At 36.8% G+C, this 26768-nt stretch overlaps 2 protein-coding genes across 9 annotated transcripts; one reads left to right on the forward strand and one right to left on the reverse strand.

The window, feature by feature from the left end:
- The first annotated feature begins 234 nt into the window (after positions 1 to 234).
- Positions 235 to 4238, forward strand: slc48a1b (solute carrier family 48 member 1b). 2 transcript variants are annotated; one of them, XM_067459979.1, is made up of 4 exons: positions 235 to 437; positions 541 to 672; positions 2828 to 2995; positions 3156 to 4238. In XM_067459979.1, exons 2-4 carry the CDS (start codon positions 543 to 545, stop codon positions 3290 to 3292), a joined length of 435 nt encoding a protein of 144 aa, XP_067316080.1. In that variant the 5' UTR covers positions 235 to 437; positions 541 to 542; the 3' UTR covers positions 3293 to 4238. The 2 variants fall into 2 exon arrangements, with proteins under 2 accessions (XP_067316080.1, XP_067316081.1); XM_067459980.1 differs by having other exon boundaries at positions 242 to 390.
- A 110-nt stretch (positions 4239 to 4348) lies between these two features.
- Positions 4349 to 22554, reverse strand: hdac7b (histone deacetylase 7b). 7 transcript variants are annotated; one of them, XM_067459975.1, is made up of 21 exons: positions 22288 to 22552; positions 22139 to 22196; positions 18378 to 18480; positions 17889 to 17952; positions 14561 to 14649; positions 14319 to 14429; positions 14126 to 14196; positions 13481 to 13598; positions 13226 to 13395; positions 12871 to 13153; positions 10041 to 10174; positions 9750 to 9932; positions 9612 to 9667; positions 8668 to 8755; positions 7832 to 7955; positions 7646 to 7739; positions 7356 to 7474; positions 6392 to 6525; positions 6230 to 6314; positions 6017 to 6155; positions 4349 to 5445 (listed from the first exon to the last, which is right to left on the reverse strand). In XM_067459975.1, exons 3-21 carry the CDS (start codon positions 18478 to 18480, stop codon positions 5400 to 5402), a joined length of 2211 nt encoding a protein of 736 aa, XP_067316076.1. In that variant the 5' UTR covers positions 22139 to 22196; positions 22288 to 22552; the 3' UTR covers positions 4349 to 5399. The 7 variants fall into 7 exon arrangements, 6 of the variants coding, with proteins under 6 accessions (XP_067316076.1, XP_067316074.1, XP_067316073.1 ...); XM_067459973.1 differs by having other exon boundaries at positions 7646 to 7743; positions 7836 to 7955; positions 22139 to 22552; XM_067459972.1 differs by having other exon boundaries at positions 22139 to 22552.
- Between the last annotated feature and the right edge of the window lie 4214 nt (positions 22555 to 26768).

Genomic DNA, 26768 nt, shown 5'->3' on the forward strand with positions numbered 1-26768 from the left:
TGACTGACCTTCTGTTATTGTTCAACAAGTTTATGAAAAAAAAAAAACTACTTAGCCTACCTTTAACATAGCTACCGTATTTAAGAAATATGCCTTTTTTTCTAAAAGTTTCATACATGAAATTAATGTTTCCTACATTTTTTTCCCCTTCAAATTCATGTCTGCCTCTAAAAAACGTGTCGTTTTCATCCATACCACGAGGGGTCGCTGTTTTCTGTTAAACGGACGCATAATTTCACTTTTGCTCTTCTGCTGTAACGTTACATCGGCGAAGAGCAACAATAACACACCGCGGGTTATGGAGCAGTAAATAACAGTAAACGTGGATTGATCGTTTGAGGCGGTCTTTTACTGTCGTTCATAAACCCAGTCAATAACAGTTCTTCACTAGTAAGTTAAGTTACCTGTTACTGCAGCTGGATCAGCGCTATCTCTAGGTCAGAAGAGCGGATGCTCCTCAACTATTTTTAGTAACTGGATAGTGCTTTGTTGTTTTGGGATTTTCAATAATGGTGTTTATTCATTTATATTTGACGACAGGAATGGCGATCAATAAGACTTATGTGAGCGTGGGCTACTCGTGTGTGGGGATGTTGGTGGGATTTTCGGCGTTTCTAGTGTGGAACATCGCCTATAAACAGCCGTGGACAGCTGCGATGGGTGGATTATCAGGTAAATTCTTTGGCTGTGTCTCAAATGCAGGTGAGCCGCCTACCTAACGTTAGACAGCATTTTCGACCACCGTTGAAGACGCTGAACGCGCCTATTGTGCCAAAAATGTTGCCCAGGTTGGCAGGTTACTCATTTTAGCAGTGTAAGATGGATTTTGTTGTTTTGAAGTGGATTTTAAATAAATATTGCTGCTATTTACTACTTTTTGTGCAAAAGAATGATACAAAAGTTTCTGTATCCTTTTCAGTTCTGAAATGATGGTTAACTTTACAAAAAATTTAGTTTTAAATGTTAATAGTTTCAAAATACATAGATAAATGCAGCAATTAACGTTATGTGAACTTTTTCTTTTACATTTGATTGTCAAGTGTACTCCACAAGAAATGCTGTATTTCAATTTATAAAAATGCTATACTATTATAATTTAGTGTAATTGATAAAACCTGTGTCTACTGTATGTAAAATAGGAATATGATTGTTAGATAAAATATGAATACAGGTTTAATACACTTAATATTTAACCTTCTGCCCTTTTAGTATCATGCCATAAGTGAGTACTACTAATGAACAAGATGCATTCAATATGTAATGAAAGGATGCATTCAATTGATCTAAAGTGACTAAAAAAGGTTGTACAGCTTTTAAAAGTCTTTACTATGTACATTTCTTGAGCACACATTTTTACTGAAAATTCAGCTTTACCATCACAGGAATAAATTATAAATTTAAATATATAACAAAAGAAAACCGATCAATTAAATTCTAATAACATTTTACAATTGTACAGTTTTTACAATGAATAAATACAGCCTTGGTGAGCAGAAGAGACTTCTTAAAAAAAAAAAAAAAAAAAACCTACTGACCCCAAAGTAATTATTTCACACAAATCCGTTCACAGATGACGCGTTCAGGGATTTGTGTCGAACACGTAGATTTTGGCCTGACATCGTAATTTTCTTCTAATGAGTCAAATATTTTGGGTTTGTGGATGTGAAGGGTTTGACTTTAACAAATCAACCTTACCTTAACAAACACAAGCAAAAGTTTTGTGATTTTTGGCCCATACCAGTAGTTTTCACTAAACCTTTGTTCCTCAGTGCACTTTGATCCATCGCTGGGGTTCAAACTCAGGGCCTTTGAGTTTGTGTTGTGCAAGAAAGTCACATAGTTTGGTATAGTCTGTGCATTTGAACTTAGAGTAAGAGTTTTATACTTTGGTCAGTCTAGTTTCTACTGCAAATTATCACATGATTTTGCAGAATTTTGGTCTGTTCAATTATTGGATAGTTGACAAATCACATGTTCATTTAAAGCAGAGCATATTTCAGATGTTGTCAGAAGTCTTTTTATTGGAATCCTAATGCCTCATTTGCTTTGATAAATCTATTTTACACTAGCAGATTAATAAGCTATTTTCTATAGGTCAGCCATTTTTGATACCACAAGTGTTACAAAAATAGAAAAATTACAAAAGTTCCTAAACATTTCGGGGAAGTAGTTTTACTCTGTGTGAATAAAATCAATACATTTTAGTCTAATGCTATGATTCTAACTAGCATTTTCAGGAAAAAGAAAATCCTTTCCGGTTCACAATGAACCGAATATGTGATGGAATAATCAAAGCTTTAAATCAATTGAACCAATTGCTTTGCAAAATGATTCGCTATTTCAGTGTTCGAAACGCCACACGTTGGTGATCCCTGCTGGTCAGAACAGTGGAAATGTAACAGAAAGTCATAAACACACCTTGTACAAACCCATTGCAAATGTTTTATTGAATTATTTTACAATAATTATTAAGCATGTCACACTGCAGGACACCGCTGTCACTTCTTGACATTTCACATGAGCTAACATAATATTTTTAGTGTATGGTTTTTTATGAGGGCAAGCTGTTTAAAAAAATGGAAATGTCGTGTTGATAAGGGAGATTTCTGCTTCTGTTGTGTAATATAACAAAATGGTCATATGCAAAACTAACATGCAGAACTGAGAGCAATTCAGTGTGTCCAAAAAAAAAATCAAACAGGAACGCAGCATGTGAGTATGACAAAGCAATAATGAATGCAGAGTCATAGATTCAGTCACATGCTAAACTAGTATGTCTTTTGAACTTCATATTACTCATTGTGTGTTTATATATGCATTTCTCCAGGTGTTTTGGCATTATGGGCTCTGGTCACACACATAATGTACCTTCAGGACTACTGGAGAACATGGTTAAAGGGGCTAAAGTTCTTCTTGATCATAGGAGTAATTTTCTCCATGGTTTCCATCGTAGCGTTCCTCTCCTTCCTCAGTGTTGCCATCTCCCATAAAGAATGTGAGTAGAGATCCATACTGAAGCGCATGAAAGTATAACATTTAGTTTTGAACTCAAATCAGTCTCAGATTAAATGTTTAGAAGAGAAATTGGCCTCCAGGACATTAAACTCACAAAAGGACAGCTTTTTGAACTTGTGTGTGTGTGTGTGTGTCTACAGCCCTCAGAGATCCCACCAGTCTGTACCTGTCTTGTGTGTGGAGCTTCATGAGTTTGAAGTGGGCGTTCCTGCTCGCTCTCTATTCTCATCGATATCGCAAAGAATTCGCCGACATCTCCATCCTCAGTGACTTTTAAGCATACACACAATAACACACTCGTGCCCACAGAGAAACAAGCATACAACCTTACAACATGCTTGGCTGTTAGCATTTGAAATGGACTGGGAACACTCAACGAGAGAGTCCGCGAGCTTTCGTGGTTTTAGTATATCGATATACGACATTTGTGTATCACTTGTCTCTCTTTCTACTGTTCTCTGTCCTTGCAGTCTTTTGAAGATTACGTTAGATGCAAGAGTATGATGAAGGATGTCGTTTTAAATGTCAGACTTTTTAATAGCTTTGATCGATATCAATATTTCTGAGCCTTTTCACTTTGAGTATGTATCGGTTATAGGTATTAAGGGGAGTCTTTTGTCTTTCTCCTGGCTGCTTTTCTTGTTGTCCTGAATGTTTTTCTGCCATTTCATTATTGAATATGTCAGGATTGTATTACGCTGGTCTGTCACTAAAAGACTGCTGCTGCATAGCATTTAGGTAGCTGTCTATTGGTCGTTGAATAAGCACTTTATTGTCTAGACAATGTGGTTTAACCAATCGCAAACCTTGTGAGGGAATCTTGAAGCTTTATTGACGAAGAATACAAAGGTTTTGTTATTGGTTTATACTATTATGACCCCAAAGCATTAGGGAGCAACTTCCAGCAAACATTTGAATTCAGTGAATGATTTTTGTAGCATTTTTTTGTAGACAAACAGGGTTAGTGATTTTCAAGATTTACAATCTCATCTGTTATAGGGCTGAGTGTTAGCATAAATGAATTTACTCAGATAATACTGCATGCATTATGAGATTTCATTTTATATTACACAAAAACATTGTGTCATACAGTTAGAATGTGATGTGTGTTTGCCTAACATTTCAGACACTTTTATGAACATATCCATTATATTGTATTGTTATGAAATCAATAACTTTATATGTATGTGCCCATTAATAAAATACCTGTTATGGCAAACAGACACATGCTTCTTGAGTTCAAAAGTGTTTTAAAAAATATATTTTTATTTAATTTTGAGAACAGCAAAACTTACAAAATGTTAAACTCTAGAAAAAAACAAACAAAAAAAATTGAAATAAAATTAATGTCTTCAGGAATTCATTTCAGCCCAACTGTTCTTGCAAACTGAGATAGCAAAACACATAGTACCCTTATCTTTATGCTTGCTATAGACATAGTCGACATTCAAGGCTGCCTTACATGCTCATTAAAGGGGAATCTATCAATATTATTAATAATAATAAAAAACTCCCATGTAAAATGTCTCAGGATTTTTTTTACATTTGAAATGGATGAATATAAAGTGCAATTCACCAAAGCTTTTAGAAATAAATTGCCAATACCCTGTAATTTCAAAGACTTGAATAAAAAATGTAATCATAATATCGTAGTCATCTAACATTCCACAATTAAAGAGTAAATTATGTACACTACTGTTCAAAAGTTTGGGGTCGGTATGATTTTTTAAATAGTTTTGAAAGAAGCCTTACATTCATCAAGGCTGTACCGACACAACTGCACATCTTCAGGGGTCTCGTGGAGTCCATGCCTCGACAGGTCAGGGTTGTTTTGACAATAAACACAATAATAGGAAGGTGGTGATAATGTTATGACCTGATCGGTGTATACATATTGTGGAAACTGCTACATTTTTTCCACAGATTCTTTGATGAATACAAAGCTTAAAGCATCCTTGAATTAAAGTGTTAAAAAAATAGGGGACAAATCTGACCCTAAACATTTAAACAGTAGTGTATATACATGATCAAATCCAATAACTAAAAAAAAAAACGTTTTGGATACGACCTGTGGAAACATTTAAAATTAAAATGTTCTCATAAATTTTAGTATGATATCTTTGTTTGACATTTTGCAGAAGCTTCGTGTGCAAGCTATAATTGCAAAATCAAAAAACGAGTCAGCATTTGTATAAATCACTCACAAGACTGATTACGTTCTTTTGTTCATCTAAGTTCCTAAGGATTGTCTCCCGTCCCGTCTCACACACACTGCAGTTCCCCAGTGTAATATTACACAGTAGCCTCAGTCTCTTAAAGCACAGGATGTCCATCTTCTGCTTGGAGAGGAATGAAGTCTCCCAGAAAAGGAGTAAGACTGGTCTTTACATGGAATCTTCTTCATCATTCTCCATTGGCTCATTTGGGTAACTACAACGCAGATACAAAGCAAAAGCATACTCAATATATTAAATCGTTTTGTTAGTGTCAGTCTATCGCTAGCCATTTTAGTCCAATATGCCAATACTGAAAGCTCATTGAGACCAACAGTGCAGAACCCCCTTTTCAGTAGGATTGGCTCAGGAAGTATTTTTTTAATTAAAAAATCCCTAGCTTTGTTTTGTTCATGGCTTATAACAGTCACGTTACAAACTTTGAAGCAAAAAAGTATTTGAAAATCCAACAAAAATAAAGCATGAAGCATTGTAAATGACATTCAAATTAGAAACAATAGAGCAATATAAATGTATTAATTCGCAGTTGTGTATTATATACAGAAATAATATATTTTAAGTTCAGTGCAAAATTGTGGGTAATGTAGTTTTACACCAGGAATTCCACTTTTAAATAATAGTAATGCAAAGATATAGCCTCAACAAAAGCATATATCCTCGATTAACAACCTCAAAAGTTATTGTTAAAAATCTATTTCCTAATAGAGAAAATGAGTGGATGTTTTCCATAGGGAACCTGACTGTTGCACTCTATAATGTTGTCTTACTGGCTTCTGCTGGGAACAGTCATAGTAAGGCCACCCAGGACTAAAGCAGCTTCAGTGCCTGCCGAGTATCGCCTCTCTGCTTTTGCATAAGACAGAGACACAGTCTTCAGCATAGAGCTCGCTGAACGCCAGTACCTGCCTGAGAGGGAGAAGAAAAAATCATCAAGACCACAGAAAAATAAACATAAACAAAACAAACTGAGAGATTCTCACTTTGAGCACGCAGTACCGCCTCCAGAGAATCGATTGCGTTTGCACAGGGAATCCTCTGTAATTCCTCCTCAGCTAAAGGCTCAGGCTGCAGATACAAGCAATACTCGATTCATGCAATACTCAGGGTGTTAAACACGTGTGGGCATCTTTAAACACACACACCTCATTTCCCACGAGAGCACTGACACAGGCTTCTGATGCATCACAGAGGGATGCGAGGTCGTAACCTCCCTCTAACACCAACACCACTCGACCTTCAGCCAACTCCATTAATTTCCGGGTCAAGAATCCGAAACCTGAGAGACATATCACATAAAACCATAACCTTCAAAAGATCATTTGCATATTCGGTCAGTGGCACACATCATACAGACGCAAATGTCACACCATAAAGGTATTAGTAACATTAGTCATCAGTCACAAAAACATCTTTGTGGTTCTGGAGGCATTAGAGCGACTCTTGAGTTTAATATGTCATACGAGAGCCTTAATGACTTGACACATTGACGATAGCTGACATTAGCTAAATCACGACTATAATATACCCATAACTTTTTGAGTTCAAACAGAAATGCTAAGTCATTATAACTTCTTCTGCTTTCCATCTGAAGCATTTTAAGGACTCTTATTTTTATTCTTAGGGGAAATCCTACAGAGCAAGAAAATGCAGACGAAGCACAAACACTTTCAAACTCAGGCAATATAATTAAATGCTCTTGCAAAACCTAGAGGGCTAATGAGCCAAAAGAAATGTTGATTAAATATTTTTTCAGTGCAGAAAACTGTCCCAAAAAAAACATTAGTGTAATGTAAAATATTTTACACAATATGTATGTGCTAAGTATCTTAATCATGCTTATTAGAGTGCTACCTAATAACATGTTTACAGCTAAATAAAATGTGGATAATATTTCATAATGTAATTAACATTACATTTGAATTATATATATATATATATATATATATATATATATATATATATATATATATATATATATATATATATATATATATATATATATATATATATATATATATATATAATGCTGTATATAATAAAAACATCACACTCTATAATTTGGAAATTGCAGGCTCAAACAACTCAGTTTGTATTTTTAATACGTACATTTTGCTGAGACCATGTATCCACCCAGAGATTCTGAGTGACCCTTTGCAGCATCAAAACCAGCTGAAACCAGCACCACATTTGGGGAAAACTCATGAGCAATAGGCATAACTACGGTTCTATAAAGAGAGACACAATATTTGATTAATTACAAATGCAACATGTTTGGTTTTAAATCATTCAGGTTTGGAATGACATAAGGGTGAGTAAACGATGACAGAATTTTCATTTTGTCCAAATTATCCCTTTAACGTGACACTAAACACATTAAAATGACTGCAGAATAGTACCTGAATGCAGCTAGGTATTCTGCATCTCCCATTGGAGGACTCAGCCCCCCTGACCACGCCACATTTACATTAAAGCCTTCCCCTCTATCAGATCCTACCTGTAATACATTCATTTAGCTTAAATTCATATGCAGACATAGCAGTATGAGAGTTAACGAGTGTAGTTTACACACTTTATACCATAACTAACCATGGAGGGTCCTCCGGTACCACAGAAGAAAGAACCATTGTCATAGCGATGCAGGGATATATAAAGGACACTAGGATCAGTGTAGAATATCTTCTCAGTTCCATTACCATGATGAACATCCTAACAATTACAAGTGGAGGGAAGAGCAAAGATTAATAATAAAAACACAATCCCTTTGGAAATGTCATTGAATCATACACACACACACAAAAAAAAAACAAAGGTTGAAGGTGAAAAGTAAGATTTGTGCCTTTAGCATCTGCAAATGAAATTACAAAAATGTTGATTGTTGAAGGCAAGGAGATCAGAAATCAGTGAAACTTAAAGGAACTGTATTTAAGAAATGTATTTCAATTAATTATAAAATGGCCCTGATATGTCTCTAGACATTAATTAATCGTGTTAATTTCAAATACTTATATCACTGACAACAGTAGTCCGGCCAGGATATTGTCATTTGAAAGTTGATGTTGACATGTTGTGTTTTGGCCTGAAGCTCCACCCTCCACCTATCTACCAATCACAAAGTCAGTATTGTTTCGGCATCTGGGTTGCCAGCTATACTCTATTTATCACAGCTGTAGCTACAAACGTTCCTGCTGATCCTGCAGCCTATCTGGCAACCTTGAGTCAGGGGGAGGGGGAGAGGGGATAGTGATTGCAGTACCAGTTTTGGCCTCAATCTTACATACACTTCCTTGACTATAAATCCTGACTACCTACAATATACACCATCTACTGTACAATCATATAAATTCCAACCTAAATTGAAAATCTCATGGTCAAATATGTGTTGAAATAAATCTACAAAGGCAGATTTTGTGTGTCTTACCCAATCTACTATAAGGATTTTGTTAACCTTCAATCGGTCTTGAAGCTGTTTAGCAGCAATGGCCACAGAATTAAACATAATGGATCCACTGTAACAGACACAAAGAGAGAGAGATCAGTTTTTTATAGTGCTACTATAAAAAAAACCTCCTGTTGCATTAATGTACGTACATAAATAACAAAAATACATAGGAATATACAGCAATATTTACCTACATAAGCTACCATTCAAAAGTATGGGGTCAGGAAAGATGTCTTTTTTTAAGATGTCTTTAATTTTGTTTTTGAAAGTAGTCTCTTTTGCATTTGCATTTGTATCTGCATTTATTTAAAAGTGTACAATGTGTTTGTTTTAAAATGTGTTTGTTATGGTGATTTGAAATAACAACAACTCAGAACTACGATTTAGAATGACTTTTCTATTTGGATATATTTTTAAATGTAATTTATTCCTGTGATCAAAGCTGAATTTTCAGCTGCCATTACTCCAGTCTTCAGTGTCACATGATCCTTCAGAAATAGTTTTTATATGAGCTGATTTGGTGAGAAACATTTAATTTCAGGAAACATTTATTATTATTATCAATGGTAAATATATAGTTTGGTCTAATATAGATTTGTTCGGTTTAATATATAGAATATATACAAAACAGAAAAGAAAACAAACGTCAAAGTCAATGTAACTTGTAATTTGGATAATTTTGTTGTGTCCTTGCAGAATAATAAAAGCATCAATTTCTTTATTTTTTCATCATACTGTCCCTACTTTTCTGAACTGTAGTGTATGTTATTATTGCTATTGAAGTTTGATACAAAATGTTATTAAATATTCTATATATTTTCTTGCTGAACATCCAGTTTTCCTCTAAGCCTAATGGGTTGTGAACACCATTATGTTGAATTTAAAAATGTATGTGTCTGCAGTCATATTAAAGCGAAACTCACTATGTTTGAAAATGTGATGCATGGTGTCCTGGAGGTGTGACCACAGCAAATCCATTCTTTGGAGAGTCAGAAAAAGAAGAAGTGAGAATCTTTGGGGGTTATAGAAAAAAAAAGGATTATGGATAATAGGAATCTCACCCTTAGCTCTCCTCTAGCCACATGCAGAGCCAGCTCAATCACACTGCCGATTGCCATCTTCAGGGCTAGCGTACTGCAGGAATTATTTGATTGGATTTTTGAGAGCCCAGTATGAAGAAACATATGTTCCTCTGAATGAACTGACAGTAGTTCCTCAAAAGTGGCCATCCTGCCTTTAACCCACTAAAATGCACACACACACACACACACACGCACAGACACACACACACAAATGTAACTTCTCACAACTGCAATAATAGTTACAGCTATGATTTGTTCAGCATTGTTTACCTCACACTGATTCCTGAGGCCACACTGATGCAATCTTGACCAGATACTCATATTTCTGTCATTTCGGTCATGGTGAAAGCTTATATCTCCACAGTCACATTTGGGATTCCCCATCGGAGAGTCATACACCAAACCTACACAAATACATACATACTTTATGTAGGCTATATGCATTTTATACAACAGTTACAAGAGTGCTGATATTCAGTCCAACAACACTGGGACTTTACAATCTTCCTATCCCTTAGTTACTTAGTTTATCTGTGCTTACGTGTTTCAGTCTGTAATTTAGTGGTATAAATAGTGTTATTAACTTGTACTTTTACATTTCTTTTTAAATTACACTGTTTTCCTTATCTTTTCTCTTTAAATTCTACCTGCTACCTGTAGTGAATACAGAGAAAAAGGGCTATTGTCTTCGCTTTTACCAAATAGGTAGGAAAACTTCAACACCAACAATGCACTGGGCATGTTTCCGTCCAAGGCCACTCCTAGTTTTCTCCTATTGGATAGGCAGGGTTCCCGAGTTTATGGTTTTCCCACGGAATCGGGCAACTTTTAAATTGTTGCTACGGGTTGATTTTTTTCCCCTTAGGGGTTAAAATTTTGACAAATTGCATAAATTATATTTGACTGAAATGTTTGTATTGAAACATTTTATAATTACTAATAGAAAAAACTATGCTGGAAGTTAAAGGGTTAGTTCACCCAAAAATGAAAAAAATTATTTAATTAATAACTCACCCTCATGTCGTTGAACTCACAAGCCCACCAAGTTTATCCACCAAGTTATTGGCGTGAACTGAACGCATGCGCGAGAATATGACACAGATCCACCGTTCAGATACATGACCCAGAAGAGGAGGAGCGCCACTATCGCGTGAGTTCACGTCTGAGACCTAAACGGAAGACAATAACTTGGCGGATAAAGTCATTATTTGTTTTTTTGTTTTTGCGCACAAAAACTATTCTCGTCGCCTTGGTAAAATTATTGTACAGCCACTGTAGTGAGATGGACTTTGTAATGACGTTTTTAGTGCCTTTTATGGGTCATGTGATTGGGTCAGTGGAAATATACTTTCTAAAGCCTTTCTCAGCCATCAGCTTTCAATAAAAATATCTTCATTTGTGTTGCGAAGATGAACAAAGGTATTACGGGTGTCCAACGACATGAGGGTAAGTAATTAATGACATTTTCATTTTTGGGTGAACTAACCCTTTAAGTTTTGTGAAAGAGGCCCTCTGGTAGGGAGCATTTGAGCTATGTTTATAATCTTTATGATATAGTGGATAACAGTGATAAATATTTTAGGTATGGGAATGGCATATTTTGATATTTGGGATCTGGTCACTAGGCTACTTTTGGCCTGTTTTTGATTGTCAAATAGACTTGACCAAAGTCAAATTCTCCCTTGCTTGAGTAGGAAATAGTTCTTAGCAAACCTTTAGTCACAATGGTGTTAACAGGTCCGGGTGCAAAAATTCAAAGAGTAAATATTTAGCAGGAGTGAGTTATTTATGGTTTCAAGTAGAGGATCCAGACGGTTGTAGGCAATGGCTAAAGACTGTAAAGTAGAGTCCTGCAACGGGTCTGGTACCCGCGGGATTGTGAAATTCCTAAAATTCACGGCTTCAAAATTAATGGGATGCGGGCAGATAATTAACTCCTTGCGGGCGGGTAGTAGCGTGGATGAAAAATATGTGCAATATTTCTATGTCTAAATTATCATTACACAAATACGCAACGACGATATGCCATTTGACCCATCACGTCACTACTACTGCGACAGTGCGACTTATGTTGATGCCTCTTGTAGCCCAGTTAGAGCGAGCGTTGCAGGAGGATGAAGCAAAAGTAAAGTTGGTGAGTGGACGGAGTAAATAAAATTGTTAACAACAATTCTTTAAAGGCACTTTAGCCTGTTTCATTAGCCCATTCATGACGCTAAAAAATAAAGCATTTTAATTGGAATGATTTTAGCGTGTGATTTATCGCGGGCACAAATTGGGTAACGGGCCAAATATTAACGGGTCTGGGCGGATGCAGATATCATTTTGATATTTTTGATATAACTTTACCTCCATGTATGGAGTCAACATTTCAATGACTGCTAAACACAGTGTCTTGAGGCAGTGAGCCCATTCTGTCAGTTAATTCAAAAGAAAAGGAACAAGGAGCGTCTTTTGCCCAACCTTACAAAGCAAAACTATCGCGTACAGGTAAGAAAGCTGTAGCCGTAGTGTTCCATTTTAACCATAATGCTGTTTAAAGAGTAGAACAATACAATTTTCAATGACAAACCTACTCTTACAACAACTTTGTTTTGTTATCCCTCTTTCAATCTGACTGTCTACATGAGCAGGGTTACAAAAATGTGCAATATAATTTGTAGTTTACATGAAAGACCTAGAGCTGTCAAATAAACAGTAACTTCTCAGTCCAGGTAATATGAATTAAGATTAAAGACCGACATTGTAACAATACAAAACGAGTTGAAAATTGGCGAAGTTACACTTTACTTAACTTCCTAGTACTTAGAATATACTGTTTGGTATTTGGCATGTCACCCTTTTTTATGACTCTAGTGCTTGAGCTGCATGATCTCAAGTTTGTCTAAATCCTGGTGATCTTGTGCTTCAATAGAAGCTAGAACATCTGATCATCTGTACAAAGGAATTCACATTAAAATTTACATACTTGATTGGAGACTTATAAGTTTTACAAAAACATTTAAATATTTCTTAGTTTTAAGCACCCCAATATATTTTTCCCCAGGCTGTTTTCCAGCATTAAGTGGATGTTTTGTTGTGATGCCCTTTCTCCTCCTACCTGTGGAGTATATAGGTTTGCTCCTGACATCAGACAGAGGTGAGGTTAAATGTGAAGGCAGATTTCTGGTAAAGGTGCCTGGAGAGGAACGCACACGTGCAAGGCTCCGATGGTATTTTTTGTGTCGCCAATCCTGATGTTCTCCACGGTCCAGTTCTCCTAGTTGATTACTGCAACTCTTATCAAGTGGGGATTGAGATGGAATACGTACTGCCTCTCTTGCTCTCTCTCCGTCCCTTCCCAGCTCTCCAGGAGACACAGGCCCCAAATGGCGAACAGGTACCTTATAAAGAGACAGCATTAGGAAAAGAATTCTTGTGTGTTTGGGTGCAAACATTTTTTGCATTTGTCTCACCTTTTCTAGAGCGTGTTGATGGACTGTGTCCTTGGGCCACTGTTCATGGTACACGGGGTGTGGAACCATAAGAGTCTGAGTGTGTATGTGCGTAAAATGCTGGATATAAGAAGGGGCCGACTGGGATTTGCACAAAGGCCTATGAGACATCATCGTCAAATGCTCAGGACCTGTGAGAGACAAAGTGCCAATTAAACTAACTTTTTCTTTACACCCATTTTTTTTGCTCTCAAGATCAGTGAATGTGTGTGTTACCTGTAAGGAAATGTGGATGCAAGGTAAAGACCTGTGTGTGCAGTGGCTGTAAGTGAGTGGCAGCACATCCAGTCCACAGGATGGGACTCTGAACCCCAATGTGTAGAGGAGATTCACCCTGGGGAAATGTAGCTGCAGTCAGCAATGCTTATCTAGCATTACCTACTAAAGTTACTGTTCAATTGTTAGGTCAGTATATATATTTTTTTCTCATCAAATTGATTAAAAGTGACGGTAAACACATTTATAATGTTACAAAAGACATTGATAACATTGATAATAACACATTGAGGATAAAAATAAGAAATGTTTCATGATCACCAAAACAGCACATTATAATGATTTCTGAAGGATCATGTGACATTGAAGACTGGAGTAATGATGCTGACAATTTAGCTTTGCCAATACAGGAATAAATGACATTTTAAAATATATCAAAACAGGAAAAATAATTAATTTGCAAAAATTATTTCACTTTATTACTGAATTTGCAGCTTTGATAAGCATAAGAGACCTCCTCTAAGTATATATTTTATATATTTAAAACTAATATTAATTTCTTTATAAAAGTTATTTCAATATTTTTTTTAAATCATGCAGCTTTACTACAATTACAGATGAATGATTTTAGAACCAATAGCGGACCTTGTGTAATGATGCGCTATAGGTCTGTGGCTCTTGACGGCTCATCATTGTATCCGGTGACGAACGTCTCTCTACAAAATGCAAACCGCAGGTCACTACAGGATCATGGAGCAGCAGTATTCACAGCAAATCATTCTATTATACCTTATAATAGAAAATATTTATTTTGAACAGCACACAAATTAATACACACCCATATAGTCAGGTGCTCTGACAGCAGGGGGCGCGCTGGTTTTTCGCTGCAGTGGGTTCTGTCTCGAGTTTACACTTCTCTTTGGTCGTAGCTTCAGAATTGGCTCTGAGGCTTCTCACAAACATGCATGTGAATATATAGAACATGTGAAGACTACTATTCATTAAGTAATTGTCAGGCTCTTTGATTTTTGCTAATTTCAAGCTCACATATGTGTGTGTGTGAATGTGTACATGTGTCACCTGTTCTTCTTAATGGATTTTCCTCCTCAAAATAAGAGTCGGGTATGTCCGATGCAAGCAGCTGGTGTGGATCCTGATTTCTAGATTCCCTGGACAACAGAAAAAAAAAAAAAAATTCCACAATTAAAATGCAATCAAGGTTTTATTGGCCACCCAATTGGTAAATGTGACCAAATACAGCTGTGAAAATAAATCTGCGTTGTGTATCCTTTTGATCTTTCAGTCAAGAAATTTACAACTAATCTTTCATTGAAGTAAAACAGTTGAAAGTGGGTTAATTTCATAACTACATTATGAAATAAATGTTCTTCCCAATGCACTTTGGCCACAATCAGTAGAACCCCAGTAGTATATTCTCATTCGTATAATTTATTGACCTATCACAATCTGTAGAAAACCAAAGACAGTTCTGTCATGACAACTCTCGAAGTGTTTGGCATAGTAAAGGAAATGACAATGTTGATATTTTTGGTCTTGGTGAAATAGATCTGATACGCTGCTGTTATTGCCGCTGCAGAGCAAGTACGGGACTTGCTACTGCCAATGCATACACGACATGCTGCTGTACAAAATAGCATACATTAATTAGAGTAGGTGGAGTTAAATTAAATCTATGTAGGTGGAGCTGGGGAAGGTGAAGGGTGTCTGAAAGCGCACAACAACTGCTACAGCAAATGCTGACCAAAAAAATTCTCAGATGACGCAAATATCGTCTTTTTGCGTCATCTGAGGATTTTTTTGGTCAGTGGCTAAAGACTACAGCCAGTAGAGAGAGCTATTTACCTTTCCGTTGGTAGTGGGATCTCACTTACAGTCACAGTGCTTGGCTCGGGAAGCTGTGGGCATTCATGTAAACCAGGGGTTTTCAAACTGGGGTCCGGGGACCCCCAGGGGTCCTCAAGAAGATTCTAAGGGGGCCCCAGAAAATTTTAGAGAATTAAAAGGCAAGGCAAAAATGGATAACGTCTACCGAATATAATACCTTTTTTGAATTGTAATTCAAAATTGTAAATACAGAATTGTATATGTTTGCTTTGTATCTTTCTGTTGTAAGGCAGTATTCTTAACGCAATATGTAATCTGCTTACATGCATTTATTGTGAAAGATTTTTATGCAAATTTTTTTAGTTACATTTTTTTCTTCTTCGGGTTTATACATAATACAATAATTATAGCAAATTTATTACGCTTGGAAACAATATTTTGCATTTATGATGTCACACAATTCATCTAACAGATTAAATGTTTCTTCATAAAAATGTATGGATTTTTGGAAGGGGGTCCCTCATAGCCTAGAAATCTAGACGCACCCTAGCGGCAGCAAATTTAATTTGCCCGCAAGTGTGGTCTAGCAACTCTCAATTCCTATCTGAGCTGTGTTCCTCAGAATCTGGACGGCCCAATCACATCGTGTATAGAGTCGGCGGGCGGGGCCATAATGACGACGGCCGAGTTGCGTTTGCGTGCTTCTAGTAACACAGAAACTGGCGAACGGCGGCGGTCTTTCGAATCAGCTCTGCCCGCGCGGCACTGAAGTCATTCTTAAAAAGGGAAGATGTGTTCGGAGTTTAGCCGACCGGATACGGCGAATGTTTAATCAGTCAGCGAGCTCCCCTTCACCGTTGTTGCTCCGGTTGGTGTAGCGCTATCCTATCGCGTGCAGAGGGAGTTTGAAAGACAACTGTTTATCCCGCCCCTCGGATTGATCCCTGTGTATGGTGAGTTTCCAGACCAAACATCTTGATGTGGGTCTGGCTTGTCAGGCTAGGTCCCTCATAAAAGATTCATTGTATTTGGGGGTCCTTGGGATCATAAAGTTTGAAAACCCCTGATGTAAACGGAGCTGTGCGGCACAAAGTGAGTGTTTCAACTTTTCAAATGAATTCCTATGAAAGTTAAGCTTCCAAAGGCATGAACTGAAAACATGCCGGACTGAACACCCTGTGAATGTATGCCATGGACTCGATTACCTCAGCTCTTGTAATGAATGTAATCTGACTCCTGCTGCGTTTGTGCCGTGACACTCGCTCGGTGCACTCACATTATATTGAACAGACACGTTCAGTTTTTAATTGTAGTGTCTGTTCTCTAACTGAACTGATTATATGAAAATGAACACGGTGGTAACCCAGTAGCGTGGCTTTGGGAGTGGCCTCGTAGGGCAGCGAAGCAAGTGCATTCTGGGAGATGTTGTCTTTCATCCCCATGAGACAAAAATACCTTTTCTGTCTTTTCTCAGTCTAGAAGGCACCAAATTAAAAAAATATTTCACATTACTACTACATTAATGACCCAGTTTAAAGACAAAGCTTAATTCTAAATCACTGAAACAACCCTTTAAAGACCCATTAGCCTGCCCCGATAGAGCTTTGTAATTCTGATGTGCAGAAAAAGATGGTTGAGCATCACAAAAAATACAAAATAATAATAGCATTAAAAATTCCCATTTACAAAATCAGGGCAATAATTGTTTCTAATCAACTGGGGATTTTATGAATCTGCCTGGAAGAAGACGTGTCTATATTGTCTTAATGCATGGCAAGGGCGATGGTTTGACTGGCCAAAGATCACAGCTGAAGAATTGCAGAAACTAGGGTCAGATAGCCTCAAACCAAATATATCAGACAGCACCTACATCATCAGAAGTTGTTTGGTAGGGTTTCAAGAAAAAAAACCTCTGCTCTGATCAACAACAAAAAAGGAGCAACACTATAACAACTTCAAACAAGACTATGGTTCTAGGGTCAGAAGAAACTGAAAAAAGGAGCTTTTTGAAAGTAAACAGAACACACAAGATGACCATTGTCCATGATTAAATGTACGGCTTATTTTTCTGCCAGGGGCCCTAGACATCTTGTTCAGATAAATGGCATCATGGATTTGATAAAATACCAACAGTTACATTTAAAAAATAAAAATTCTAAACCCGATTATCTCTGCTAGAAATATTATGATGGGCAGTGGCTAGATCTTACATCAGGACAATGATAAAAAACAAACACCAAAATAATCACAACAATTGGTTACTGAGCATGAACACGCTGAAGCATACACGAATGATGCTTCTTCTGTTGCCATCCCAGTCTCCTGACCTGAACAATAACTGGGCAATAACTGTGGCCAGTGTGTATTGGAAAAAAACATTTATTTCATAATGAGATTTTCCCCCATTTTCAATTGTTTTATTTCAATGAAAGTTTTTGTTGAATATAAGAATTAATGAATGCAGATTTAATTTCACAGGCTGATTTGCTCAAATTTACTAAGGGGACCAATATTTCTGACCTCAGTAAGGACACAGTAATGGCAGGTTTTTTTTGTTCGTAACCTGTGCAGCTTATCGCAAATATGTTGATATAGCTTTCGTTTCACCCAGTCACTGGCAACAGCACCTGCCAATCACAACAATCATCAAATCAGACTAGACAAATTATGTTTTCAGAAACACCATATGGAATAACAGAATACAACAGGGTCAGAAATGAACTAAGGCTTGATGAAAAATGCAGATAAAAAATGTCAAAATGACAAAAAATGCTCCATGGTGAATTTTTCTGTTTGTCTGACATTTTAAATATTTCTTAATATTCTATTCTAGGCTTGTATTGGTTCAGACACTGTAGGAGTCTAGTTGCAATTTAATTAGTTTTGAACATAAATGAAAAACCCACTCTGTTATATAAAAAGTATTTCAAAAATGTCCTTGAAAATCAACCCAAGTGGACAAATATCAACCTTTAATTTAAAAAAAAGTTCATTTCTCACCCTGGTATACAATAAAAAATATTTGTAAAAAAATAAATAAACATGAGTATACTCTGTTCACTCTTCTTTTTATTCAAAGGCTGATTAAATGGCTGTTTTCCCACTTGTGGACTCTCCCTCCCTCTCTCCAGCTTCCTGTGCGGATGTTGAGACATCTGGATAATGAGGATGAGACAGAAAATCAGTTCTGGAACTGGAATATTGTATATTCCAGAACAGACTGATAGAGTGTTCCAAAATTGCTAACCAGGGATTTTAACAGTGAGTGTCTAGGATCTCTATATCACATTATAATTTCAAATAAAGTTAGCTAAATCTAAGATTTAGATGTTGCAAGTGGATTATTATTGTAAGTTTCAATGGCACTATTTGGATGTCAAGCATGCCAAATGCATTTGACTTTCCAACAAAATGACACTAATTATGATTTCATATAAGAAGTAATGATTTTGTTATTGTTTGGAATTGCAATCATATTAAAGCATGTTAAATGATCACATCGAATTTAATGTTAAAAAAATATTTTAAAAAAAAGAATGGAAAAGAAGAAAAGAAGGGCCAATATGGGACGGTGTCTAGAACTTTTTCATATTTTTTTACCTGTGTATAAGCTGACATTTAAAGGGTTCATATAATGGCATTTTTGTACAAGTTAATATGATTCTTTAGTGTCTAAATGAAAACTTCGTAATACAGTTTAATTAAAACTACTCATTAGTAAGAAAACAAATTTTACCTGGTCAAAAACAGCTCTGTTTTCACCAAACCATTTCAGTGCATACGGCTTTAAATGATAAATGACCCCGCCCCTCTGTTCTGTGGGACGGCACAAGGAGTGTTGCCCTTGACAGTAGAGGCGAAAGAATGGCGACGTGTGTCTCTGAGGACACATCTGTGCAACTTTATCAATTTGAACCGGAATCGTACCCGGGACAAGATGACAGCTCCAACGTAATTTAGGGCTAAACAGGACGTTTCTAAATGGTTGGTTAACGTAATGTCACGTTGATCTATCTTTATGTACTGGCAGGGTTACGTTAGCTTAGTGAGATAGAATGCTATGTGTTTACTGATGTGTACGTTACTTCATTGACAGATTGTTACAGCTAATGCCAATAAAAACTTATGTCGGTTTGTCAGTGATGCGTAACGTTATATATGCATTGTAATAACGGTTACAACACAATTTATTTTACAGTAAAAGACACCGTTATAAACCATCTACATAATTAAACAGTGTTACCACGTCCAAGTTAACTTTAAAACCAGAGTACACAGTTTGTAATAACACAAAAACCATAACGCGTTGTTCATTATAAATGTGGGATTATGAGTTATATTGACAATGTCATACATAGAAAGTATGCGTGCACGCATTTCAATCTACACTCAGTTCTTCTGGAGGTGCAGCAGGAACACGAAGAGCTGGTACAGATCTTTGTTCAGGAGCAGCTTCTTAGCAAAACCTGCTTTATACTGACCCTCGTTATAAAGTAGTCTGGTGAGATATTATTTGCAGTTCACGCAAACATAAAAGCATTGACGAAAACAAAACTCAGCCACTGCGTCTTCAGCGGTTTGGATTTAGGAACATCAGAATGCCCGCTGTGTCCATTATTACACCCAAGAACAGAACACCACAATCGCTTAGATGCCATTCTGCTCCAGCGTATCCACCATGGGGGATATGATGATGACAGAGCTCGCTCAGGGCAGGTCTGAGTTGAAACGCTGCTTGTAAATCAACAATCATGGGAGGAGTGTCCAACCGTGTGACGTCACACAGTCAAACGGCATGAATTAAGACAGGGGGAAACTAGCCTGGATGCCAGCCGAACTCAGCTCCACCCACAACATTTGAGCTCGGGCAGTTCGGTCTGGACTCGATCCATAGAGGAGCGATTATGCCCGAACAGAAACTGTTCAGACCAATACAATCATCAGGGCGGGCTTTAGACGATGATGGACAGATGATAAACAGTAACATAATCATCCACGTCATCAAAGACCCTTGCCTTGGATTAAATTTGTTCAAATCCTAAACGGAGAGCTTGTTTGTATATGCATTCACCTTCACTATTTCTCTTTGAAATGATGATCATGTTGGTAAGTAACTGTATCCTTAAATTCTTTTTTTACAACACCGGTAAAAATATTGTTTTATATATATATATATATATATATATATATATATATATATATATATATATATATATATATATATATATATATATATATATATATATATATATATATAATGTTTATGAATGTCATAAATATATATATCACATAATTGTGGTCGATTTAACATGGAAAGTGGAAAAAAACGGAAAAAAATGCAGACTTGGCAACACAGTGCAGTTGAGTTCTGTTGACATTTGACAACTACGTTATGCATCGCTTCATTGCTCTGATTGGTTGTAGGTCTATCCAAATGATGTCTTTCCTGGTTCGGTTGAAACACGCCCCATAATCACAGCCCAATGGAGCAGTTTCAGACTCATATTCAGACTAGGATTGAGTATGACCATGCCAGGCTAGGCGAAAACACTGGATGGATTTTTATCATTATAGGATGGTTGTGTACAGGCACTGCCAACACACATTTCCATACAAACAGCTTGTAACAGTGCATGTACCATTATATGACCCCTTTAATAACTGTAAGTGTAACTAATACAAGCACACACACAGTCTGTTATGCTTGTTTAATGATTAGCCTGTTTATAATAATTTTCAAAATAACTGTATTTATTTTGAAACGCATATTTTTTACCTTTTTAAATTAAGAACAGTAGATTTCGAACCAACTTTAATTTTAAGCAAAAAAGTTATAGAATGTATAAAATATATAAATATATAAAAATGATCACAACCCTCCTTACTCCAATGGGTTGAGCAATGCAGGACTTACTTTACATCTAAAACACACACACACACACACACACATATATAAAAATAGTTCATAACAGTTCCCCTAAAGCAAGAAGGAATTAAATGGCTTTTCAGTTTCTGTAGTGTCCTTCTCCGTAGTGTTTTTTTTAAATTTTTATATGAACTCAACACATACCGAAACATCATCACCATTTCGTTGTATGCTACCGCAGAAACCATGCTGCACTCAATCTGGGCTGGATCACTATGGTAACCCTCCAGCTGACGAGGAAGTGCTCTATTAAAACGCACATTGAAGAAACCCATCCACTTCCTGAAGCTAAAAATAGAATTGTTTGTCTGATTTAGGGGTGATTTATGTAAGTATGGTATGCTATTATCATCCTACAATTTGCCTGACCTATATTTGACTTAAATGGCCCTTGGGAAACATTTCAGTCAAGATGACAAAATCATCCCAAAGCAGAACAAGTTTAAAGTCTAACTTCCAAAAGTTCTGGGTAATTTCTGCAGCTTAAAACCTTTTATCCATCCATTAAGATTTAAGAATGAATAAAACCAGCTGAAAGACTAAAAAGTGCAAAAGGGTTTCAAGTCTTTGTGAAGTCAAGCTATACCCAATAGCAGGCTAAAAATATGCACTTTTTTTTTTGTTCGTCACGATGACCGCTAATGGTAAACTAAGGAAACCAAATAATCATACTCAAAAAGACTCTTCGTAAATTGACCCCGTTTCAAAAAGAACAATACAAAATGCACTTCTATCTTTGATCAAATTCATACATGTCATTATATTTGAGTTAAACTACTATAATATTACAGGAAGCCTATCATGTGGCAGCTTATAGGGCTCTATGCAAAATGTCAGTAGTCTATATGTTAACTGAAAAAAAGCAAATAAACATGCAGCTCTCTTACCTGTCACATCTGCATAGCTTTTCCACCTCTCATATGTTTCCAGGCACCAAGTGCTCACCTAAAAATGACACATAACATGCATTTGCACTCTCTGGCTGACCTCTTCACAGAACGAAAAGCAGAACTACAGAAATCTGAATTCGAACCACCTGCAGACGACACTGGCCCTACACTACAGTGAGCTCCAAAGGTGTGCTTTCAGTCAGTGACATGTAGCTATATCTGTCAACTCCAAAGCCCCTCCTGTTCAGCTTCCTCTCTTCTCACTACATCAACAGTTGCTTTGCAGTTTGCTTCTCTCTACGAGCAAATATATCAGTGATTTCATTTAGAATCCTTAAGTTGTTTATGCAAATAATAGATATCATAATGTCTGCAATAGCAACAATACTACTTGCAAAATGATTTGCTGCCAAAGTCACGTTAGGGAAGAGTGTGTATTTGTAAGATAAGGAAGGCAGGACACACAATAGTATCTGGTGCCACCCTTACCATCTAATGTACACTAAAAGGTTATTCTGGGATGGAAAGTTCAAAAGACTTTAATAATGTAACATGAATTAGTTGTACCAAAATGTCTATATTAGATATTCTGCATTTCTGTTTAAATGTTAAGCGTCAACAAAAACATGTTGGTTCCACTATAATAAAGGCACACTATGTAAGATTTTTTGATTAAAATATCCAAAAACCACTAGAACAATGTTTTATATTTTCTTGACCTGTGTACTTACACATTCAATCAGCTATTTTAACCAGTTATACGGACCATGCCCTACCCCTGATTTCTGTAGAAACACCAAAGACCCTTTAAAAAAAGTATTTAGTCAGCCACCAACTGTGCAAGTTCTCCCACTTAAAAAGATGAGAGAGACCTGTAATTTTAATCATAGGTACACTTCAACTCAGAGACAGAATGATAAAAAAAAATCCAGAAAAATCACATTGACTGATTTTTAAAGAATTTACTTGAAAATCAAACTGGAAAATATGTATTTGGTCATCTAAATAAAATAAAAAGATTTCTGCCTCTCACAGACCTGTAACTTCTTCTATAAGGGGCTTCTCTGTTATCCACTCGTTACCTGTATTACTGGCACCTGTTTGAACTCGTTATCAGCATAAAAGACACCTGTCCACAACCTCAAACAGTCAGACTCCAAACTCCACTATGGCCAAGACCAAAGAGCTGTCAAAGGACACCAGATGCAAAATTGTGTACCTGCACCAGGCTGGGAAGACTTAATCTGGAATAGGTAAGCAGCTTGGTGTGAAGAAATCAACTGTGGGAGAAATTATTAGAAAATGGAAGACATACAACACCACTGATAATCTCCCTCAATCTGGGGCTCTATGCAAGATCTCACCCTGTGGGGTCAAAATGATCAGAAGAATGGTGAGAAAAATCCCAGAAACACACGGGGGGACCTAGTGAATGTCCTGCAGAGAGCTGGGACCAATTTAACAAAGGCTGCCATCATTAACACTATGCCGCCAGGTACTCAAATCCTGCAGTGCCAGATGTGTCCCCCTGCTTAAGCCAGTACATGTCTAGGCCCATCTGAAGTTTGCTAGATAGCATTTGGATGATCCAGAAGAGGATTGGGAGAATGTCATTTGGTCAGATGAAACCAAAATATAACTTTTAGTTAAAAACTCAACTTGTCGTGTTTGGAGAAGAATGCTGAATTGCATCCAAAGAACACTATACCTACTGTGAAGCATGGGGCTGTTTTTATGCAAAGGGACCAGGACGACTGATCTGTGTAAAGTAAAAGAATGAATGTATCGTGTATTGTATCGTGTACCGTGTATCGTAAGATTTTGAGTAAAAACCTCTTTTCATCAGCAAGGGCATTGAAGATGAAAATTGGCTGGGTCTTTCAGCATGACACTGATCCCAAACACACCACCCGGGCAACTAAGGACTGGCTTCATAAGAAGCATTTCATGGTCCTGGAGTGGCCTAGCCAGTCTCCAGATCTCAACCCCATAGAAAATCTTTGGAGGGAGCTGAAAATCTGTGTTGCCCAGCGACAGCCCCAAAACATCACTGCTCTAGAGGAGATCTGCATGAACGAATGGGCCAAACTATCTGCAACAATGTGTAAAAACCTTGTGGCCACTTACAGAAAACGTCTGACCTCTGTCATTGCCAATAAAGGGTATATTACAAAGTATTGAGATTAACTTTTGTTATTGACCAAATACTAATTTTCCAACATAATTTGCAAATAAATTCTATAAAAATCAGACCACAGGCCTCTCTCATCTCATTAAGTGGGAGAACATGCATGCATTTGTGGCTGACTAAATACTTTGCTCCACTGTATTTTATTAGACAGACGAGCAACTGTTTGGATATACATTTATTAATAGAAAATGAATCATTGTTATGCAGCACAACACATTTAGTCTTATTGTTTGAATTACTTGTTTTCTTGATTCACCACGAGTAACGCATTGATCCTGCTTCAGAGATAGCACTAGTCTGCCAAGTAGCTAATATAGCATATTCAGAGAGCTTTCTCCATCATACAATATATTTTAAAATGAACTGCATATCATTTAGCAACAGTCATTTAGTTATCCTGTTTTTATAATGATATCCTAATATAATCCCACCGTAACGTTAATTCAAAATGATATATATTCGCTCATTCATGATTATGATTTATGCCCGAGTTCGTTGGATTCCTTTCCACTGGCTGTGGAGGTGAAGAGCCAAGACTACAACTCCCATGATTCCACGCTCACTCAAGCTACGCCTTTGTTTTGAACACTGAACTAAGGTAGAACTTACATACTGTGCCTTTAATGAGGACTTCTTATAGGCGCAATGGTTTATATAATGTACAGGAGTGCTAATATTTTCTGATAAGTCCAGACCCACACAAACCTGTTAATATCCTTCTCATATAGTGAGGACAACCTCAAATGCCCTCACAACGTCTTGTTTAATTTTATTTATGAAGACAATTTAAAAAATCTGGAACTCAGAAAGTCACCCAGTAGGAGTCAATCAACATCCATTCTTTCTTATCTATTCAACGTCCAAAATTTGAAACATTTTAGGACAAAAATTGCAATTAGACAAAAAGTGTTACAACTATCCTGGGCTGTGTTTCTCAAAAGCATCATAAGCCTAAGTATATTGTACAAGCAGTGGCTCCAACGTTTTTTACAATCAACTTAGCTCATGACGCTTTTGAGAAACACAGACCCAGTCTCCAGTACAATCAAACATATTGCAAAAATGTGTGATTCATAGAGATACTGAGATCCTATATGCTACTCAAAGAGAGGTGATCTTGCAAACAAATAGTGGCAAAATATATATTTTTAAATAATTTAAAAACATGTTTATCTGCTTGTATTCTCCCCTGGATTTAAAAGACCCAACCTAAAAGAAAAGAAAACATGACATGGTTGTACATGAAATCGTTCAAAATAGAGAAGTAGTCATTATTGCTGACATTTTTAATACTGACTTATTCTTTTTTTCTCAGAGTTGGTTAATAGGTTGATATATGAGACCATTTTCAAGTAATTTAGAAGGTGGTGATTCTGTGGCCTTTTGATCAGTTATCAATGCTGCATTTGTACTGGCATCCAATGAATGATTATATAATCAAACTATTTGTTATCAACCCTGCATGATGATAATTAATGGCCCTCTGAATTGTACATAGGAACTCAACATGCAGTGTGTTCCTGTGCGAATGCTTGTGTTTGTGTTTGGTTTTGCACCTGCTCTACCACTTTACAGGAAACTTTGACCTCACCCACTGAGACTTTATCATTCTCTGTTTGTGTTCTCCATCCAGGTTTGTCTCTGCAGATACTTTGGCTCTTTGCTGAGACAGCAGCGAGGACAATGTGGTTTTACTCAGAAACATATGCGAGCAGGCTGCCCCATATAAGAACCACCCCAGGCCACTTTCACAACCAACTGCAAGTGCACCCCAAACTCACTTTCAAAACAAGCCGAGCCCATGGGTGTCCTTCATGTTCTGAAAGTAAAATGCACATAAATATTTTGTATGTCGTTCCAGTGAATACCTGTGCTGACCTCACCGCATTCCTTTCCATTTGCCCAGATGTGTGTATGTGTGTGTCTGTGTTTGTGTGCGAATGACATTTGACTGACACATTGACATTCTGAGAATGAGCTAAACGGAGGAGACACGATGCAAGGGGGGGTTTCCACGTGATGTGCAAAACTTAGTTTAATAACTATATATTGGTTTCTAACATCCTGCATTTACTTATTTAACATACAAGCCTACAGTGGGACAATTAAATACATTGGCCTTCTCACGGCTATATTACATTAATGCATGGTTGTTTAAAGATATCACTACAATCATAATATTTCATAATATAACTGTAATGTAACTAATTAATAAAGTTTAGCCTATTTGCTTTAAGCACATGTCTGAACTTGCTGCAATGGTTGGGTGTTATGTGGTTTGAGTGAAATGGTTGGTAAGAACAGACTCAAATGTAATTTATTTATTTATAAAATTTGTATAGCACCTTTACGTTTTAGGAGTTTTTAAGTGGCAGGACAGTAAAGAGAACAGACAGAAGGCAAAGAAAGAGGACAGGAAAGGGAAAGGACCACAGG

Source organism: Pseudorasbora parva, chromosome 12 (assembly GCF_024679245.1).
Source record: "Pseudorasbora parva isolate DD20220531a chromosome 12, ASM2467924v1, whole genome shotgun sequence".
In the NCBI taxonomy this organism is placed as follows: domain Eukaryota; kingdom Metazoa; phylum Chordata; class Actinopteri; order Cypriniformes; family Gobionidae; genus Pseudorasbora; species Pseudorasbora parva.